The sequence below is a fragment of the Argopecten irradians genome, chromosome 2 (assembly GCF_041381155.1).
Source record: "Argopecten irradians isolate NY chromosome 2, Ai_NY, whole genome shotgun sequence".
In the NCBI taxonomy this organism is placed as follows: Eukaryota; Metazoa; Mollusca; class Bivalvia; order Pectinida; family Pectinidae; genus Argopecten; species Argopecten irradians.
Window position 1 is genome coordinate 6,842,638 of NC_091135.1, and position 23,696 is coordinate 6,866,333.

The 23,696-nt window shown below is 35.9% G+C and overlaps 1 protein-coding gene across 1 annotated transcript in view; it reads right to left on the reverse strand.

Annotated features, from left to right (window-relative positions):
- Positions 1 to 1,860: 1,860 nt before the first annotated feature.
- Positions 1,861 to 23,696, reverse strand: part of LOC138316868 (visual pigment-like receptor peropsin) — a 36,946-nt gene continuing 15,110 nt past the window's right edge. The window contains exons 2-4 of the mRNA XM_069258517.1: positions 11,907 to 12,714; positions 6,307 to 6,511; positions 1,861 to 2,366 (exon numbers count right to left, since the gene is read on the reverse strand). Coding sequence (XP_069114618.1) covers positions 1,915 to 2,366; positions 6,307 to 6,511; positions 11,907 to 12,701 — 1,452 coding nt within the window. The 5' untranslated portion in view covers positions 12,702 to 12,714 and the 3' untranslated portion in view covers positions 1,861 to 1,914. The remainder of the gene's footprint in view (positions 2,367 to 6,306; positions 6,512 to 11,906; positions 12,715 to 23,696) is intronic.

Below are 23,696 nucleotides of genomic sequence, written 5' to 3' on the forward strand. Positions count from 1 at the left end.
ACACTGTATTACATCAATACTGAGAACATGTTGTTATAATAATAATACTTAAGCTTGGCAGAGGCATCAAAACTAGGAGCTATCATCAACCTTGGCAGAGAAACATGTTCCAAATACGTCTAGTTCTGCAAAATCGGTACAGACAGTGAACTTCACTGCCACAGACGGAGGCAGCAAAGATATTTCACAAAATGGCTATATAGTATTCCATCACGTAATTGTGATTGTTCGATTTCTATATATATTTATTTATAATATTTCATTGAATTACACTGTACATGTACATGTTCTATTTTTATTATGTATCGTAATTAAACAGACCCGGTCAATTGTTATACCTTCTACATTATTTGAAGAATTTAAGGGTTATTGCAGAACAAGCTATATGGATATTAACATTCACCAATACTGACGAAATGTTTAGTAACTATAAAGGAGAATGTCTTGCACATCTTTATGTTATGATAACAGTAAACAACCGTCTGTATTCATTTTGCATTTGTCTCCCCGTCTAACAGGAACTATTCCTTCTTATTCTAAGATCGAACCGTCAATAATGACGATTTCCGATCTGGGATTTGGGTATGCGCAGGGGCGTGTGGAACATTATGTACGGTGTTGAAATTTAAGGATTTTTTTGTTAGTTTTTGTGCAGATTGAGATAAAAGGTATTGAGTTTAGTGTGTTGTGTGTGTTCCGATTCTGTATACAAAACCGTGCCGTATAACGTGTCATAATTCAATCTTACTTGTAACTAGAAGTCCCTCACGAAACTAGTATTTCACGGGATTCGATTTAATTAACTTGCCAGGGATAGATGTTTTATAGATATTACAGATGTACGCCAGCCGTGATCTCTGTACTCTTATCTCAATATATGATAAACCTTCGCGATTGGGTATTTTTGGGTTATATCTGTATAACTTAACACAAAGATATATTTAAAAATTAATCCATAAATGTCTTGTAGTCCAGTCAATTTTACGAAGAAATCATGTTAATCTCAGACTAAACTGTTCCTAAAGTTAACAACTGCCTAAAATATTGCCCAAACATCAGCGATTTAAAAAAAAAATATTTACAGCTGTGCCACAAGGGGATAGTTTTTGTCCTTTACCTTTCTAGCTCGTACGTTTATTGTGTAGGTTAATATTCTAGTAATAGTAATGTTCTTACGAGGACAAATGCTAAGAATAAGTCTTTGATAATAACATCTTTGAATATTCTATTAACACAAAGGATGTGTAAAATGTATTGTTTTTAACATTTTAGAACACTGACTCTGGGGTTCTTGTTCTGTACATGGCTTTTCAAGTGTGGTTATATTTCCTAACAAGTGTTGTCGCGTTTAAAGAGACAAAGAGTCGAACTTGCAATGACATAAATGCCAATGAACGTTTTTTATATATGTATATATCCTGCTATCCTGCTTATACATATTTATGCGTTAAAATAAAATCCACCGTATTCAATACCACAAGGGTAAAAGGCGACTAAATTTGAGATCAATCATGTCTAATTGACGACGTCTCACTCTTGTGAGCCAAGACGCAGCAAAGTGTATGAGAACATGTGTTGTTGATTCTGAGCACACAGTATATTGCAAGGAGGACGTCTGGTTTATCCGTTTACGTTTTAAGCTTTTTGACATACCTATTTTAATGTAAAATATACGTTGTGTTAAATGAAGGTAGCTTTCGAAATACCAAAATGAAGGGATTTTCCTAACAAAAAACATGTTTTGTCCTTGAATCGATTATCATTTGATATTACCATGACCTTATTGATAAATCGTTAAGACAAAAATGAAGAGTAAATGAAAACACATACACACGTGGAGTTTATTGTACATTTATTTATTTTAATATTATAATATTCGTAAATCGAGTTTCGATTACATCCGTTGGAAGCAAACTACATTGTACTCTCTTCAATCACTGATTCATCAAATTCAATTTCATCGTCGTCATCGTCGTCTTCACTGGATGAATAAGATCGATCGTCTTGTGAGTCGCAAATAGATGATAACAACGACGATGACGATGAATGTGAATCGTCATTGGGGTCTGCTGGTCCTCCGAACGCCGACGACGACGCAAAATATGACGAGTTTTCCAACAGTCCTGTTCTTTCGTTGTCTTTTCGTCCCTTATCCGTTCCTATGTATTTTAAAAGGGCACTGTTTTCGGCCTTTCGCTCACTGTCTTCCAGGTTCTGTGCTGCAGCATCACAGAATGCGGCATTGTTTAAACCGGAAGCGGAAGTACCTGTGGATGCAGAGTGGGAGAGAGGATCTCGGTAGTTATTGGCTGATAGCTGAACAGCGTCAGAAGCCGATCTAGGCACACTTGGATCCGATGATACGGCTGCAAAAATAAAGAACATCTTAAGCTTGTAGTTCTAGAGTCAAGAAAACAGTTCACCTAGTTCATGGGTCTTTATTTGATTTTAAACCACAAAAACACAGCACAAATTACTCAAGAATAATTTAAATGACTAAAGAACTGTTAATAATGACAATACAATTTCACATAATGTTTGAGGAAGGGACGCCATCCTACTCTTCGATAGTAATTTACTGTATTTGCTCTCCTGAAGAACCTCAAAAGCTCATTTGTCATTCATTACGATGTTTATGTTTGAAGTGTTTAATGGCCAATCTGTAATGAACTATTAAATACTAAAGTACATGTACAATGTAGTACTGTGTTGTATCTCCTGTTGATTTGCTACGAAGCATTGCTCTTTAAACAACTCAGGCTTTGACAACACCAAGTTTAGATAACCTCTACTTAGCTTACACACAATACTTCAAACAGATATTGGTATGGTCGCCACATGGTGACGATGCGACTGAACCGGGATTCAATTCCGATATTTTCCGGAATGAGGCTGTATCGAGGATCGACTCAGTCAAGATATGTTATAAAATACATTGCTATTCTGTTTGTTATATTAAATGGCTGATGCTTTGCGAGTGCTTCTGTAATCAAGAATCTAAAATGATATATGATGCTGTCAGGTTCTCGATAATGGACACGAACATTGTATCTGTTCAGCATCACGAACATTCAACACTTAGCTTGTCATATAGTACAATTATATTCTTAACGCACAGTGTTATAGGCCTGGCTAATAGTCAGTTTTTATTTCGGCATGAAAACTAATTTATGACACACAACTAATACGTTATTTGCCAATGTTACCTTCGATATGCTTTTGCATCACTCTTGTGAATCATAATAAACAACCATACTAGTAAATGCAAATTCAGATAGGTTCATTTCGCCACCTTTCATTGGGTTTCCTTTAATGCATCCCTAGGCAATTCTTAACCTTAAATTTGCCTTTTAAATGAGAATTTTCTCCTCAAGTATAGAAATGACTTTTTTTCATTATGTCTCCCCTGACACCCTTCAACGTTTGGTTTTTAAGTTCAGCATTGGCTCCGTGAACGGTCACTTAGGATCATGACGTCTAACTACATGCTATTGTACTTTTAGGTATACTGACTCCAATATGTAATTCTGGGACCAGAATTGCACGTATAGAGGTGTCGGTATAAATATAAAACCTGTGTTTTGCCCGTTGGTTGGTTAGGTTTAATACGCTATTAACAGTAAGGGTCATATAAATAAATGGTAACGGCGACGAACGTGAATCGTCATTGGGGTCTACAGGACAAAAGAATTAGTCGTACGATACATGAAAAATAAGTTGTTATTTGTTTTTTGTTTTTTTAATTATCTGTTTGAAGAAGGGACGCCCTTCTACTCTTCGATAATGATTAGTTACTATATTTGCTCTCCTGAAGAACCTTTAAAGCTTCTTTGTTATTCATTGCGATGTTTTATTTTGAAAGTGCTTAATGTAATGTCCACGTCAATGAAACAGGTACTGAATGTTTCATTCCATATCGAACGTATGCTATTACATATGTTTAAAAGTCCAACTTACAAGTATTACATATCTTGGGATGTTAAAACCTGACTTAATAAAACCTTACAAATGTCTGTATGAAAAAGAACCACCTTGAATCAACTAGGTTTCAATTTCACAAGGCTCGAAAATGTCTCGATCAGGTATACAAACACTAGCTCAGAAGTTTGAACACTAGGTGAAAGAAAAATCACACGTAAATAGGCGTCAATGGAAATGTTACAACGAAGAGCAATATGTATTTATATGTAAAGGGCTTCCTATTATAGGGACAAAACCACCAATTACCACATATATTTCTGTTTTTCTAATAAAATATTTCTACCTTTACATTGGTGGACAGGTATTGTCTAATGTGTGTGACTTTTTATTTTGATAAGTGATGCACATTACTGTACTTGGTTTGGGTTTATCAAATTAACGTTCTAATACCAGACAGGGTCATTGGACCCGTCATGTTCAATCTTGAGAAGGAATGATCTGTAACGGATTTCTCTGAAATGACACTCATACTGCCTGACATTTTCAAGCATATTAGCATTTTGACGTTGTTTTAGCTCGTTGGTATTAGTTTAGTGTTGTACAGCGCTGGGTTTAATGTGCAATTTTAGATGTCACCTTTTTATCGATTTTTAAACTGAGAGCAAATTAAGAGTGAAGTATGACACAAGTGTTCCGTAATGTCGTTAGATAAGCATATAAAAAAGGTTTGGTATCGTGTGAAAGTCATCCTTTAACTTGAAATAGAGGAACATTAGCGCTACCATTACCTGAACTAATCGTTGGTACAGAAACAAATCTTTTCTAGATAAACACATGGGAATTACCATCCCTAGAAACTGTCTCGAGATAATGACACTAACGTTAATTTTGAAGCGGACGTGCTATATTTCTCGCCTTTGCTTTGGTTAATGTTCTCTACACAATGGAGGTAATTTAAGAGCAGTTAAGAAGAAAACTTGCATCTTAATCAGAATGGGTGAAGAAACCTATGCAGTATTCATGTGTGTTTGTGCAGGCTACATTGTTCACAGCCCATGTATGAATACGGCGGTTGAATTAAAAAAAAGGACAAGGCTAACGAAGTTTTGTTTGTGGGTAAACCTGCATACTGTAAATTAGGATATTTTGGATGTAGTCATATTTTTGTTTTATTCGGCGTTTGGCATGAACTCGCCAAAATTTAACACACCAAAATTTGGATACGTATTTATTTGTTTGTATTGAACGCACAATACATCTACATACCATTTATTAGGTACATGTGTGTGAACACAATCTCTAAGATAAATTGCACGTTACATAAACAAACACATAAGGTGTGTTCTGTCAAACAGGAAAAGTTATCTGTGCGAGTCTTTCTTTTGTGCAAGTACATCATTATATATGTGACTATTAATAGCTTCTATTGAAGACATACATTACAGAGGATTGTCTATGTATCGATATGGCTTCAAACTAATCATGCATGTTTTGCATTCAGGCAGCAAAAAGCCAGACAGATACATGTAATATAAAATCTACAATTCCAAAGTTTTTTTCCAAATATAGTCAGAACAATTTGTTTTAGTTCTTGACGCGATTTGGTTTAGTGGTATATCGTTGGCTGTCGTATCATCATTACTTTGAGCCCTTTTAATGCCGATGGTTAAACCAATATGTGTACAACTGCGTGATATGGATACAGTGTTGTATGTGTTTTGAAAGACTGCGGGTAGTTCGTGTTGCGCCTATTTTTAAGATTGTAAATTCTTGTCCATTTTAAAGTCCTATATCACTGAAGCATACTGCCAAAAGACTAGAATAGCAGACATTATCCTGTTACATATTATTGACAACGGGCAACCCACTTGTTGTATCCCTTACATGGTAATTACCCAATATCCTTATAGGATTAGATAATGCTGTGATCTACACATACAAATGCATTGTGCTGGCTAGTACCTTCTAGGTAATTCTTAGCAAGTATAGCAAAGGACAAAACCCCCTCCAAACTGTTCACGTCCATTCTGTATAATAAATAATAATTCTTTGCATAATACAGGGCTATTTCCCCTGCGGATACATATTGTTTGTGAACTTAGCTTCATATAATTTTCAGTTTTGCTAGATTGGATTGCCTGCCATAGTATGTCTACTCTCGTCTAGGCTTCGCTCCGAAAACACAAATATAATATAGTATTTATGAGCGCTGCCTAGCGGAGGGAATTTGTACTAAGACAGATAATCCAATCTAGTGTTTTGCTCACAAAATAATGACGTCACAATGGACATCAACCGACAATGGAGGTAACTTTGTCATGTGCAGTTGATTAGAAATGACAATAGTGATTGACATTAGTTTATTCATTGACGTGTTAACCTTACCTTGTATTTGTTGAAATTCGCCTTTCCTACATTTGCAGGTTAATTGGATAGACTTGAGAATTTTCTTGTAGCCATGTCGGTAGGATTTGTCGAACAGACCAAAGATAATTGGATTGAGTAGCCCAGATAACGATGTACTTAGAAGAGCGTACAGGACGGAAATATCGCTGATCTTTAGTCCAAACTTCCGAAGAGTGATAAGAACCTGGAATGGATACAGAAAATCACGATTGGTCATCTCGTGGTTAAATCAACAATGTTGAACTACGGTTTTAGGAGGTTTGAAAATGTTTCTAGATATTATCATCTACTGTGAGAAAAACTTTAAAATTATAACTATTGTAATTTATTGTGATATAATACACTATCAGTTCAAGATACGAAACAGAATCATTAATATCCATCGATAAGCATTAAGGACACGAAAGATCAAGACTTTGATGGTTTGCGAATCTATTCGTCAGCCGAGAGGGAAAGTAGAGACTGGCCCAGATTAAGCGGTTGGTGATAAACATTTTGTTCTACCATTGGGCAAATCATTTATGCAAAAGAATATAGTCTTCATACAGAACAATTTAATTATCGATATATTTTGAGAAAAAATGTCACACCGACATGATGTTATGTTAAATTATACCATTCCTGAGAAAGCAAGTCCTTATAGTACAAGGAGAATAATGAGCTAATCTCTCCAACCCACCCACGCACGAGCACTTTTCCTGTTTATAACACTCTGAAGGAGCTAATTTGGAAACACTTTAATAAGTGAAATAAGAATATGTTGCGTACACCAATGTTTATGTACACAAAGCAGAACAGGTTTTGCCAATCTTGAGAACAGTTGACACTACAAAATTAAGAGAACGGACAATGTTCCCCCATTATAACTTTGATCAATACCAGCAGAACCATACGAACAACCTTAATGTTATAGTGCAATCGTCCTAAAGAAGTGTCAACAGAAGCCATCTGCTTATCAACAACGCCAAGTACATGTACCATGAACTCACAACGTTGTGTCCACAGCATTCCGCAAGGAACATACACCCTGATCATATTTAACGCCATAATGTTATATAAGTTTACAGAAAAACAGACCGTTAGGATGATGATTGATTGATTGTATATTAAGCCTTACAGCTTACATCTTTGAGAAATAATTTTGTCTTGTAACTAATTTTTTTTTATCATTTAGATTTTTGGTAATAGAAGTTCATAATATAAAGGAAAATGTACGTGTGCTCGTATTTGAGCTATTGCAACTCAAAAGTACTTATTTGACAAAAGTTAATATTTTATTGGAATTTTACAATTTTGGACGTATACAAGTACATGTACAAAACTATTTCACTTTGAAACGAGTTGAAGCGAGACTTCAACGTATTACAAGGTGTAAGAAGGACGATATAGTAAAATAAAACTTTTAGTATTAATCCATCAATGCTACTATGTTTGAAAATCGATAGTGTTTATATTTGGTAAAGGATGGCAGCAGGAAAACCTTATCTCTATGTTATTGCGTCTAAACCACACAGGAATCGTTAGTAATGAAATATGATCTCGGTTTCTATATAAGACAGCGGAAGACATATATGATGGTCTGACCAACAAAATACATAAATCACGAATACAGACGATTCAGTGCACGGCCTTAGACAAGACAACATTGCACTGAAAGATAAAGCCGCTCGTCTATCTCGCGTCACATGGAAGTCTACAATCCCTACACCCGTCATGTTTAGTTTAGAGACTGGAGTCCTCATGACATCTAGTGATGTACCTAAAAGCCACGGACAGACGATGGACATTCTGAGGGACAGCCGATGGCATGTATCATGGAAAAGGATTCGGATAAAAATACGAAACGCCTTATGCAGTGTAAAGGTTGACACAAATGTCTCGCATTATACGTTATATATCGTTGATGTCGTCAAATTTGACGCATAACGACATTTCTGTGATGATATCGAGATGAAAATGATTCAAAACTTAATTTCATAACTTTCTCTTGTATAGGAAGGAAAATAATCAAATGTGTCTGTGTCAGGTTGACAGGATATCTTAACCCTTGTGTATGACTTTGGCCGTCAACCTTCAAGCCTCTGGTTGACTAAATCTTACAACTTGGGTCGGGATATCCCTTTTCACTTGACAGACCCATATACAAGTACATATGTAGGGACTGAGTTATTATGGCTAATGTAAAATGCCCCCTTCTATGACGGAAATTACTTAAAATTATTAGGATCCAAAGATGTGATATTTGGGACGAAATGCACATGATTTCAGCCAATCAATGATAGAGAATGGTTTCGACAAAACATGAAATATTCTTCCGACAGTTAAGGTCCTCTAAACAATGCGCCAGGAGAAAGTATCACAGCCGCTAATTTTCGTGATTTTCATTCCACAAGTTTGCAGTATAAAAATATCATTGACAATTAGAATAGGTTTCAATAACAGGTAAATATGTAGTTAAAGATTAAATATGTTGTATATGTTAAAAGTAAACTCGCAAAAACAAACCGCGTTGAATTAAAATTATCAATATACAATGTTGCATTATGTCTTGCTGTCTAGCTTGAATCAAAGCCAAGAAATTTCTTCTTTTCGATATTTAATCTTTGTCGTATATTATTATCCAGCCCGAGCAAATACCTTGCGATCATTAAAATTATATTATGTAAAACTGAAAGCACCGTTGTAATCATTCATTTCAAAATGTCATTGTACAAATGCCAGACAAGCTATTGTCACAGACCAAAAGAAATTAATGAGTTTATACAGGGAAGCCCAAATTAACCAGCCGTGCGTCTTTAACAATGATGAAACATTTAAATGTCGACGTTTAAAGTACAGACAAGACAAACATTATATTGCTTTATAGCCGAGACGGTACACCGCCCAGGAAAGCGCCATTTATTGGTTCATTTTAAAGTTCAACGTCCTAGCAACAGACCGAATAAAAAATCCAAGAAGCAAATAAATCCAGAGAAAGCTAAAGGAAGCAAAAATAATTTCAGAAGAGTTATTTAGGCATTGCTTATTTTGCCATTTGCGCCAACGTTCAACTATACGAAAAATATGTATCCATTATTGTTTCTCTTGCGATTGTTTCAGGTTTTGGCCTCTACTATCGTTGCTTTACTTATGAGAGAAAAAAATTGGAAATTCCCATTTGCCGTAAGTTACTTACACTGTAAGTACATTTATATTATCATTTTGTCAAAACTCCCAAAACATACAAATATTCGAACACGCAACTCTTAACATACACCGGAAGCTGTCCTCAAATGACCTGAGTGATCATAGGTTTTTACGTAACATATTGGAGATATTTTAATTTCAGAGCATGAATGAAAGGCGGTAAATACATGTATGCTGTTATATAAAGTAATTATGTAATCAGAAATGTCAAAGACAACATAAGTCCTATCGATTTTATATTTGTTTCTATCTGGTGTGTATCAAAACCTAAATTAAAATTTCTAAAAGAAACCCATGGATATGGATCGTCCTTCTAGCTTCCATGCTTCCTCAGATGGTAGTGAACAATTTGCACTCAGAATGTTGATATTTTTCAAGAAAATGACAGAAGCACTCATTGAAGAAACATGGACTAATGGCGCTGCTGAGAGCTCTTGACGCCAGTGTCAACACAGGAACACGTACGGGATCGTTTAATTATTACAGATTACGGTTTTCAAGGAAACGTTTAAGCGCTCATGGAACTCATCTAAACGCGGGCTAATCCGTCTTGATTTCAAGCTCTCCAATACTTCAATTTCAGATAGTCGGAATGGAATTAAATAATCAAAGAAATAAATATTTCTCGATCGTGAACTAAATTGAATGTTTCCGCTTTAGAGAAGCTCTATCAAAATGAAGTAGTGCAAATAGCAGGTCTGTACCAAGGTGATTACAGTTGTGGTGCCACTTCTCTATAAGTTGGCAGATGCGGTATGCTATCTGGCAGGTTTGAAGGATGGACATTTTCTAAATGAATTCTATAAAAATCGATGGCCCTGTTTTATGTTGTATTACATCCCCTTTATATACTGGACAAGGATTGTGATGGGAACATGTTACAGCTGGTACATTGTATGTCACGTTCTCAATGATTATATGATGTAATGGCAACATATGTACTTCCTTCTAAAGCTAATTCAATGGTATGTTAGATATGCTATGATTTTCTCTTATTCTCATTGGATAATACGAGATCACGTGGAGTTAGATACCTAGAGATTCAATGTTTAGAAGCACCAACTTCATTGTCCTAATATTGAGTTCGTCAGTGTGGCGTCCTATGATAATCTTTTTTCATGTAATCAGCATGCACATCAGCGACGCTTTTGACACTTTGTCATAGAAACTACACTATCTACACACACATATGCATATATAGCTGTGAAATACGCGTTTGGGAATGCGTCATTTATTCGGCACGTAAAGAGTGTTGAATCGGGAAGTGAATTTATTTTTGACAAATGTCTTCTGGTAAACGAACCCACGTCGTGTATATTGATCGTTTACCTCTATAACGAAGGCCAAGATAATCTTAATAAGACGAAGTATGCAGGGCGGCGTTTGAAGGTTTAAATGGGCATGGTCTCTATTAGGTATCTATGGAAGCGAGATTTTAATTAGACACAAATCAGACACCTACATGAAACCATAACATCGAATAAACAAGACGGTAAGCCGTGGCTATCTATGGTTTCCTTGCTTGTTCATAAACACTTGATATAATACAATATCGTTACATCGCCAATCCCATAAAAGAAATGGCGTTTCTAATTTACCTTTCGAAGTGGAATATAATTAGCACCGTAACCCTAAACCGGCGAAAGAATGGTTGTGGTGCTTTAAGAGGCAAACTTTATTACACATGTTCACCAGGGATTGGTCAAGTATCATTAGAACTGATAGCCTGCTCGATTTTTTAAATCACGGCTACTTGTTTATGGCCACTCAAATGGCTGGCAATGCGTCCTTATTTAAGTGGCTTGTAGTTTGTGATTTCTACATGATATGAAAAGCAATCTTATCTCACGGGGAGTAGATCTAGAGCGATAGTGTGTGACAGCGGAGGCTCATATTGGCTTTATGTCTATACGTATTTAGTGAAAATCGCCTCTTCCAGGTCATTTTGACAGACTTTTCGTCTAATAAATAGTATCACTTTGATATCCAGTGATATAATTATGGTAAAATTGTGACGGTATTTCAAGAAATATGATCTCAAAATAGCGAAATAAAACTGTATTATTTTCGGGGTTAACATCTATGAAGAATTTTCCGTTGATGGATATATTTATTTGACATTTTGACAGGAGCCTTGTTTTATTGTCTCATCAATACTGCTGTTAAGTTGTAACTGAAACAGAAGCACCGTCATAATCTACACAAAACGAGATATCTTGTTGTTTATCGCATCCTAGATCGGAAACGAAGCAATGACGACCCTCAAGGCAGATAATATATATCAAACAATGCATTATAGGACCACAAGCAAAGCTACCGTAATTTTACTTTATACTGGATTTTTTCCGATGTAACCATGTTTTATTTTGAGAGATAATGCTTGCATTTCTTACCAATGCTGGGAACCAGGTGATATACAAGAGCACTGAAATAGCGATGACCATCTTCACTCCGTGTAACACGACGATTCCTTCGATCTGCCATCTAACGGCACTTTGGCTTGAGGTCGATCGGTAACGATCTCCTGTGTATAGATTTTTCTTTAACTTTCTCAAACTCCACGACATGTATAAATTCGTTATTAACACACACAAAAAGTTTCCAAATCCACAGAATAAAAACAAATACGAAAATAAATGTTCTCGCTTTTTCTTGGGCTTAGCACTTATCCAAGATTCACAGCGAGAATCGGTAGAAGAATCGGGACCGAACCCCATAACTGGTAAACACGACACAATGAGAGTGAATAGTAAAACTACCGTCACACTTCCTGCTATTTTTAATTTCCCGTGATATCTAGCCGTAAAGTTGTGAGCTTTATAAAGATAAATGGCGAAAGATTTGTCAATGGCGAGGAGAGTTACAAGAAACAGTGACGTCAGACGGAACCACGTGCTGGTCACCTGATAGAAATTACAACTAGATTTCCCGCCGTACCATTTCTGTTGAAAGTAGCTGATATGACCTAGAGGAGTTGGTACAAGGACAGATACGATGTATGACACACTAAGAACGACAACGAGATCATCGGTTGTCGTTCGCTCCCGATATTTCTTCCATTTGATGATGACGATAAGTGGAAGGAAGTTCACAGCCACCATGACAAGCTCCACAATGATGCTGAAGGTGCCACTAATATCCTGGTAAGCTGTTCCCTCCGGCTTCCGGAACTGGTTCGGATGAGGCATCTTTTTCTGTTACCTTAAACAATAAGAAAAGGTTAGTATACAGAAATGAATTATCTGTTATTGTATTGGTTATTTTAATAACGTCCTATTACCAGCTAGGGGTCATTTAAGGACGGCCTCCTCTGAATGCAACGTGTTTGTGTGAATGTATAAACTGCGGTATGTTCGTGTTTTGTTTCTTTTAATGAACACACTTTACATTTTATAGTGCTATATCGCTGCACAATACAACCAGAGACACCAGGCAGCACATCCCACCCCGTCACATTATACTGACAACGGGCGAACCAGTCGTTCCACTCCCTCCAGTTCTGATCTAATATGCATTTCTGGCATTGCAACGTGTGGCTCCGTCAAGGGTAAATTCTGGGATACTGTGAAGGGTTAGGATTCTAACTATTATGTAAATTTACGATGTAAATTATATGACGTGCCTATCATCGAAATCAAATTCAGTGTATTTAAAAGATAGTTTAATTTAAAGTTTTGAATAAGAAAATCAATTTTTCATTAAACCAAAAAATAATCACATATATTCTATTTTACTTTCCCAAATCACATCAATCATTTGCTATGGTAAAGTATCTCGAAACAGGGATCTGTTCACAATGTGAAGAAGCTTAAGAAAAGAAGTTGAACAAGATAAAATAAACCAAAGCGTTCCAGGAAATGTGGCCTTGAAATCCATTGGCAGTTGCCGAGGAAGCATACCGAGTGATGGTTAGGCGGATAAGGTGTCTATACATGTAAACGATACGTCTCTAGATCAGGAATACTCTGCATATTTAGATTAAATTTGATCGATCGCGACACACGATTTGCACTAAGCCGGGTTGTGTACGACAAGGTGCTGGTGTTGCTGGCATTATACGTTAAATTTCCGTGATAAATAAGGGTATTAATCATACATTAATTTTCTACAACATTTTCTAGATCACTGGGGAAATTTCCCAATGTGTTTGTAATCGCATTGTGATGTTAGTTTCATCACATAAAAATTCTAATTGTTTTAACTATTTCCACCTAAGTTTCTCTATAACGTCAAAACTATGTATACGGGCGAGATAATTACATTGTAGATTTCTGTTGTCAATATGTTTAAATAGTATTTACAACACATATAGAAGTCGATTAGGTATTCGGATTGACAACACGCGTTGATTGTAAGTGAACTTTATTTTTCTCTCCATCTCACTCCCTTCAACTTCTGAGGAACGATTCAGTGTTTTACGACTAAGCCAATATATTAATATTTCCTAGTGGATTCAGATTTCATTACATTCATTTAATAAATCACAAGATGAAAAGCTGTTGACAGAAAGTTCTACAACATGAAAGAAAATGGAATAACGCTTAAAAATGACATCTTATAAAACTCTTCACATGAAAACTAATGACTTTAGATATAGCTGTAAGACTTATTGATACTTATCAATTAAAACAGATGTAGTTTTTTAGATCCAGGGCGGCGTTATAACATCACAGTAACCGAATCAAAGGTTCTTAATTTTTAAATTAGAAAGCTGGTTTAAAAAGTCAATAATGATAAGAAGGATAGCCTTAGAGCATTTCCCTGAGGAATGCGAAGTTTTGACATTGAGAGTTCGGTAGCACTATTATATTAACCCAGTTGTGACGAAACAATAGCTTTGACAACTCGATGTTCCTAAAATAGAAACAAGATGTAATAATCATTATCTTAAAAAGAAGTGGAAACATTAAGAAAAATGTTTTAATACCTACCAATACCAATTTGACAGTTACTAAAAATATCAGCGATCGTTTTTATTCAAAACTTACATATTTTAAGAAAACATTGTAAACATGAAATATTCAGGGAGGTATTTTTTCAATATTGGTGTACATGTATAGTTTATCTTCTATTCCAATATCTCGCTAAAAACGAATATGGTTGGATTAGACCGTGTTGGTTGGTTGGTTCCTTAAATTCCCCCCTCCAAACCTGTTTATTCAGTGCGTAGGAGACTGCAGTACAATACTACGAAACACAAATCTGTAACATCTATCAGTTATACTGAAAATTATCGGGAATTTGTTTTCGGCTGGCATTAAGTGTATTCCATATATACGATGACAGCATTGTACAATGTATGTTTAACTTATCTATGACTAGATAAATATCTCTGTTCTGAAGACACCGATGCCATATATCGCACTGACAGACAGCCTTTCTCTACATAGAGATGGATTGTTTTCAGCAAAAGACGCAGACTCGATGTATTTGGAGACTTATTGAACAAAAATAGAATCGAGACAATACAAAATGTCGGAGCATCCGGGGTCATGTGAATACCTAAATTGTCTAAAAAGATACATGTCTTCAAGATTTTCCGATAATTGTTTACATTGTTTGTGATTTACAAAAAGAACTTAAGTACCGCTAAGATACATTTGATATAAGAATCCTTGTCATTCAATATAATGTCAGCATGCAGAGCACGCTTGCGTCAGATGTGTGTTTTTAAATAACAGTTCGTATACCTCCAGTAATGATAGAACTGATCGTAACTTGAATCACCATTTTAAAGTTTTATATTTTCAGGTTCCATCCTATATGATCCAGGAAAACTCGACAGTAGGAAAACATCGCAAGTATTTGTGAGCAAGTAAGTAATTGATGAAATGGATAAATTGTGAATGAATGAATCGATTTGTGATCATCGTTCTATCCCATCTATTTTTAATAGTTGAAAAGGAAACATGTTTGTGTAGGTTTTTATTCCACTTCCCCCTTATAAACTCGCATCAAATCTCACGGGTTATATGAAGTAAGTGTCCCTTAATCACATCCCGACCTTAATCACCATCGATACAAAGAGAGAACAGTATGTTTCATGGCCAAGAATGACATATACTTCTCCTGCGCTTTTACAGCTTCAACAAGCTTTTTATGGTGAAACATTATCAGTGTTATGACCGCATTTATTTGTTGTTTCATTCGTAAAAGTAAATGCAGCAATTAGCGACATTTTGTAACTTTGAAAGTATAATTTATTCTGTATGGACATATTTGCAATATGCGCTTTGAAATTCGTTCATTAGGAGCAGCAGGTGTAATGTTAACGTTCTTGGATTCATTTCACGTCCTATTATAAAAATGTAACAGCCAGGGTAACTACCATGTATGTGGTGTGTTGCATGTATGAAGTGTGTTGTGCCGTTATGTATAGTGGAACTGTTGCCCTTTTTATAGTGCTATATCACTAAAGCTTGCCGTGGAAGACACCAAGCAACACACCCCACCCGGTCACCACTAAATGTAACCCTAGAATAATAACGACTACTAAAACTAACACTAATAGGGGTGGTAACATTTTGTCTACTATCTACGCAACCAGTTATACCATATCAACAGGAATTTGTTTCGCCTCACTATCCTTAAACTCATTCTCTCGTGATACAAGTAAGTCAAATCTCGCATAAGTAAATTGAACCTGTCACATCTATTTTTATTCATAGCTTTCACGGACTATCGCTATTCCCTTTTCTGTCGTTTACTTATTCTTTCGAAGTCAGTGACCGTGTGCCATTGTGTTTTGGAGTATTGCGAATTCTGGTTTTGACAACTGACATCTTTCATGGGCGTAATAACATTAGCTACTTTTGCGCACTGTATCGATTTGTTGAAACAAAATGTTCACATACAAATAAAAGTTACTGCCAGTCCAAGAGTAGTTTTATATGCTGTGTTTTTCCAATTTCGGTATCCGTCCCGCAAGGGAATACTAATTTGATAATATTTCATTTATTGCCTAACTGATCAATATTTCTTCCACGTCCAAATTAAATATATGAACATTTTATTTCGGAAATAAAGACAAAATAGTTTTGAATTAAAATCAATGAAACAAGAGTAGCGTGAGTACCATAGATAACTAGACGGGCGTTAGTGCAGATGTACCCGGGAACACTTCGTATGATGTATATACATGTACCAATTATGGACCTTTTGTTTCGGCTCACATGGTGTTATATCGCCCTTGTAAAATTTAAAATAACACCATAGTGACACAAACAAAGGAATGTAATATATATATTACATATATCGTTTTTTTCACAAATGTCTTAAAAAATCTCTAATGTGTATACAAGAAAAGCATTGGTCAAAGAACGTCACCCTGAAGAACATTTCGGCAATGACGTTCGCAAAGGAATATTAACTAGATGTTTCCAAAAATGGAAAAATCAACTCGATATGCTATATATTGAACGTCACGTGACCATGTATTGGCCAATGAAAATAGTGGAAAATCAGGACATATTAATATAATAAGAATTGTGGACTAATATTGAGGCCTAGATGGTGCTATATCGCCCGCGTTTAATAAATAATGTATGTTTGTTTGTTTGTTTAATTATTTTAACGTCCTATTAACAGCCAGGGTCATGTAAGGACGACCTCTATATATGCAGTGTGTAGCGTGTGTGAAGTGCGAGGTGCGTATGTTGGGAGACTGCGGTATGTTCATGTTGTGTCTTCTTGTATGGTAGAATTGTTGCCTTTTTTATAGTGCTATATCACTGAATCATGCCGCCGAAGACACCAAGCAACACACCCCACCCGGTCACATTATACTGTATGCTGAGCGCTAAGCAGGAGCAGAAACTACCCTGCAGGTAGGGCGCTAGAATTGTACCTGCTGCCCCATATTGCATGATCGTAAAAGGCGACTAAATTTAGGATCTTATCTATTCTCTTCTTCCTAGGGGATTTTATCTTTCCTAATGCCTCCCTTGGCACCGCCTCATTTTTTGCCTTGAATTGAGCGTTCGCCCCTGTGAGGAAGGCTCTGGGTTTTGTCCCCTGGCCGAGACCGAAACCAAGGTCTTTAGACCGAAACCAAGGTCTTTAGTTTGGATATCAGATATGTCGTTTCTTTAACAAATGTAAAAAAAACAATATCTATTGTGTATATTAGTTACAAGGAAAACATTGGCCAAAGAACGCCTCCCTGAAGAATGCAGCGTTTGGGCAATGTAGTTCGCAAAGGAATACGGTGTTTCTAAAAATGGAAACAACCGAGTCAATATGCTATATAGTTCACGTCACGTGACAATGTATTAGCCCATGAAAATTGGCTAATACACGATTACATCATTTCAATTTACGTGATCATGATATTTTTGATAGAGCTATTTCTCAATAATTCGCGAATAAAATGTAAGCGATCACAGTCATGTCCGCAAAATAGCGAAACAATCATGGCCACTAAAACACTTGGTAATGTAGAAGGCTCAGTGTTCTTTCCTATGACAAAGATACTATGGACATTTAAGTTGGTTGGTCCACGTTCTGTTGACAGTCATTTAATTACGGCCTCCCATTTATGTAGAGTGTTGCGTGTGTGTGGTTTTGGAAGGCTGCGGTATGTAAATGTTATGTCTATTTATTATACTTTGTTTTAGTCTGTCCCACTGAATCATTCCATCAATGATACCGAACAAGCACACCCTCCCGGCCTCATTATACTGATAACAGGCAAACAGAGTCTTCCCACTCTTTTATGCTGAGTTATAAGCAGGAACAGAAAGTACCATTTTTATTGACTATGGTGTCTCTGACAGGGGTCAGAACAAGAGCCTTCGTCACAGGTGCGAGCGCTCAATATTTCAATGTACACCCTAGATTCAAAGCAAAGACGTCTTTAAATATACGCCCTTTCAAAACATGTATTATGAAAAGACAAGAGTCTTTTATTTTTAACAGAAACGTGACAAAGATGAGACGTTTTATCAAACACACCTTGATTCATTCGGTTAATCTACGATATATTGTGATGTACAGCGATATTTATGCAGAGTATTACGAAAGGATATGCATGTCATGTTTCATTTAAATCAATGACGTGATGTCTGGATTTCTAATCCGTTTAGGTTATGGATATAGCAGTAGAATCCTATCCATCATTCATCGTTAGTCACACGGAATTCTTTAACAGATGAACGTCGGCGGTCGTAAATCTAACATTTTGAGGAAAATTGTTCTGAGGAATGGTTTCTGATATACCCAAATGTCTTCACGAAGTTGTAAAAAAGGAACAGAAACATACGCACATGTCCGTGGTCGACCAGTAGGGAGGAAGCATCGGCTCCCTAGGGCCATAATAAAAGGAACATAGAAAACGAAAGGCAAAGTAGTTGTACTCGCACACACCGAGATGGGAAATATATGGAATATATAACGTACCGGTATACATTGTACATGAATGGAGGCAAAACACCACCAATCAAATGAAAATACTAATTCATATCCTACCTTCGTTTCATAGAGCAACGAGTTAAGAATAATGTAAAATAAATATTTAAGTAAGTTTCATTTGTTCACCATTGTGTCTCCTGAGTTATTGATCATGAGCCCAAGAGTCTGTATTTCTTATTTTATTACTACATTAATACCGTTTTTGTAGGAGGAAAGGCAGACACTTAGATATTTGCATTTCCTGACACCAAAAGCGAAAAAGGACAATCTGAACGACGTAATTGCAGTTTAAAAAAGATGAAACACAAAAGTTCTCTAAATATCACAGAACACAAACTAAATAACAATAAAGTAAAATAACCAATTTTATTTTAAATAGACTAATGTTTAGTTAATTTTCTGTAGTTTCCTGAAGCGATAAATAAATGTAGAATAAAATAGGCACCATCCATGTCTAGACACCAGTCTAAAACGTGCACTATTTAATTGGACCAATAGTGCGAGATTTTGGCATTGTATTCCATTTTAAATTGGAATAGGCGCTTTATTTCAATATTACGATGATCGAATGCTATTGATGTGCATTGATTTATTTGAAAATTATCAAGGATATTATGGCACCTTTTTAAGCATACTAATTTTATTATTAAATAACGTTTGCTAACTGAACTAATCGTTAATTATTCAAATATTACTAACACCAATTTCAATTGTGTTTATGACTTTCGTTCGTTCTTGCTCGACTACAGGCCCTTCTTGTTGGTTCAGTGATTTGATATAGTTTAAATTGATGACCAGTAAACAGAAGCTAAAACTAATATTAGTTGCTTCATTTGATATTTTATTTTCATTACTCTTATTTTTTTATTATCAAACAAAAGTTTACCTGGATGTATATTTAGATCAAAAGTTGGACATTATTATATTAATAGTAGATTGATGATGGTCTATGGACGTTTAAGATTTTGGTAATGGAGCTACACTACATGTATAACTTGTGTGTTTGATTATTTTAACGTCCCATTAACAGCCAGAATCATGTAAGAATGGCCTTCTATGGGTGCGGTATGTAGTGTATTAAGTGTGTGGTGCGTCATTTGGGAGAATATGGTATATTCGTGTTGTGTTTTCTTGTATAGTGGAATTCTTGCTCTTTTTACAGTGCTATATCACTGAAGCATGCTACCGAAGAAACCAAGTAACACATCTCACCTAGTCACATTATACTGACAACAGATGAACCAGTCGTCCCACTCGTTTAATGCTGAGCGCCAATCCCTGTGTCTCAGCCAGGGGGCAGAACTCAGAGTTTATCTCATAGTGACGAGTGCTCAACAAAGGCCAAATGTGAGACAGGCGATGTCGATGGGAATGTTAGGAAGAAGAAAGTTATTTAGGAATAAGAGAAAAGATACCAAATTTAATCGTCTGTTACGATCATTCAATAGGGGCTGCAGGTACAATTATGACGCATTACCTACGTAGTAGACACATTATATAAAACCAAACGTAAAGTCAGTACCGTATCTGACATCTGTTCTATATATTTCTCTGGAACTCAAATTAAAGCTAGGGATACACGGGTTTAGCGGAAAAACTCTGAGCATATCAACCATTTGATCAATTAGTATTTTTGATGACAGACGTCTAAAAACATATTACATATAATACGTATTTGTGATATAAAAATAATGTCATCATGTATGTTTTGCAGGAGAAACCGGACCATTAGGTCCTAAACATGTGCCTGACCCCATTTGTATACATATGTATGCAAATAAAATATTGAAATAAAAACAGTAAGTACCTTCTACACATGTCTCGCGTATCTTTCTTGAGTTGAATGCTTTGCCGTGTCAGGAAGGCTCTAGGTTCTATTCCCTAACTGATACACACCATATTCAAAAAAATGGGATGGGACGACTAATCAGTATAATGTGACCAGTGAGACGTAATGTGATGCGAGAGAGCACTGTAAAGAGGACAAGCACTTAAAATAGAGTTCCACAAGTTCAAGGAAAGTACCACAGACTCCCAAATCAAAGCTATTCACACACCGCAACACATTGTACACAGGGAATACCGGCCTTATATGAACTCATACTAGTGATAGAACGTTAATAAAATATATGTTAAATAAACCAATAAGCATTCCTCTCTACCAGATACAGTCAAATCTGTAAATAAATACCAACACGGGAACAAAGCAATCATCTTTTTGTTTGAGTGGTCTTAATACACAAGTCACATTTTGTTGGAATTGGCCATTTGGCACGGGAAAATTGTCTTATTAAGCAGTTGGTTCATATAGAGTTGTGGCTGCTAGCCTCTCCATTGGTACAACCTAATACCTCCATTGAATGCGATGGCCTAGTCCTATAGTTAGAAAGCTAAACATGATACTAATTGGTCTCGTTGGGTATGCAGTGTATTACTGTATTGAGTAATTATTTGGACATACACCAGCGTACTCATAGGAATGAGCCTTCTCGTATGACGCCTCCGACACCATCCCAATTAGTAAAGTGCCTCGTAAGAAAAACCATCTATCATAGCAAGTTTGACGACGTCGTATTTCAAAGCAACCATTCCGACTACTACAGCTAATCTATATTAAGATTAAGTATTTCATATCTGGTTTTATGTTAGAGAGCAGTGAGAGCAAATGGAATTACAAAATAAAAAAATAACAAAAACAAAAACAAAATCATGAAAAGTACAGATTGAAGTAACACCAACCCAATGACACCAAATTCTTGTCTAACTTTGGGAAATACCAGGAATGGGATATTTGGAAAAAAGGATATAAATCATATATATTTCAAATAAAGATTCAATTAAGAAAATAACAACAAAGACTAGATTAGTTTTTTTCCATACGTACAGTTTAATTGATTATAGGATATGATGTTTTGATGTTGAATTTCATACCACAATATAAGTAATCAAACCCCGCTTGGCTGTAAATATACTATTTCAAATGTAACTCCTGTAAAGTCTAATGAGAACATTTGAAGAAATATTGATTTTTAAAATTCTGAACACAAACGAATCATAGTTACACACACAGAAACATAACAAATAACATTCTATACGTTTTCTGTGAGTCTGTTAAGTCTCAAATACAATTTAAAACGTTTGCTGACATGCGAAACTTTTAAGTCATGAAACTTAACATGAACCCTTCTTAGTCGTCATTACAATCAAGAATGGAAATATTTTATGGATGTCTGCAATTACTTCCTGGTCGATAAACAATTGGAATGATGAAGCCATTAAAAACCCTTCATGGAGTCAATCCCATGTTGTGCCACTTGTTAATGTTAATGATGTCTTTGATGGTTTCAAAAGCCTCGTTCTATTTTTCTGTCGAACCGTAAATTTTCTCAATGCATGCTTTGTTATCACTAATGATTTTGAATACCAGGGCGGTATAACGCATTATTAATCTGTACAAAGACCCATGCGTATGACATATGCATATAGCTGTAGTAGTAAATATGTATAGAGGCGTTGACGATAAATATGTATCTAGGTGTTCACGATAAATATGTATAAATATGTTTATAACTGTTGATGATAAATATCAATTATTGACCTTTGTTTTTGTCCATATGGTGTCATACCGAGTTCATTATTTAAAAAAAAATCTACAAGGGCGATACATTACCATGTGGACCGAAACGAATGTCCTTATTTGTTATGTAATAGATTTTTCGTTTTTTTCACCAAATGTCAAAAACAATGCGTTTAGGCAATGAAGTTCTTAAAGGAATATTAACTCGGTGTTTCTAAAAAAAGGACACCCGAGTCAATATGCTATATATTGAACATCACATGACCATGTATTAGCCAATGAAAATAGTGGGAAATCAAAGCATATCTATTAATATGTATATTTGTTTTGATTATAAGACTCTTTCATCTTGTTGGTTTGTTTGATTATTTTAACGTCCTATTAACAGCCAGGGTCATGTAAGGACGGCCTCCCATGGATGCAGTGTGTAGCGTGTGTGCGTGTTTTGGAAGACTGTGGTATATTCGTGTTGTGTCTTCTTGTATAGTGGAACTGTTACCCTTTTTATAGTGCTATATCACTAAAGCATGCCGCTAAAGACACCAAGCAACACACTCCGCCCAGTCACATTACACTGACAACGGGCGAACCGGTCGTCCCACTTCCTATGTGCTGAGCGCCAAGCAGGAACAGAAACTACCAATTTTATAGACTGTGGTGTGTCTCGGCCAGGGGACAGAACTCAGAGGTATCAAGACCTTAAAATTATATTGGTGTTAATTTCACTGTAACGATATATAACTTAGACATTTGATATTTTAACATTGACATGCAACTTGATGATTTAGCTCCTCAAAAGCATGTGTCGGTCTATAAGAGAGCCGAAATCTAGGGATCATATATTCCTGGTTTTTGTATAAAGCGCCTTCAATCACCGCCATGTTCAGTGACTTCGGGTTTTGTCGGATTCCGAATCGCATCACGTGGCTGACGTTCGACACGGCCTTCACTTGGTGAGCCAGGTAGCTTGCGTAAGCTTACATGTGTTTGTTCACGTTTTCCTTCTGGCTAATATGAGCAAATCATGCTAGTATATGTCCACAGACTGAGTATTTGAAACATCCAATTTACACATTGCCGTAAAATATTGTGTATCAAATATTGCAATGTGCAAGCATCATTTTCTTTGTAGATAGAGTCTGCTGAGGTCGACCACATGTTTGTTTATGGAAAATTGTTGAAATTTTCTCTTGGTTTC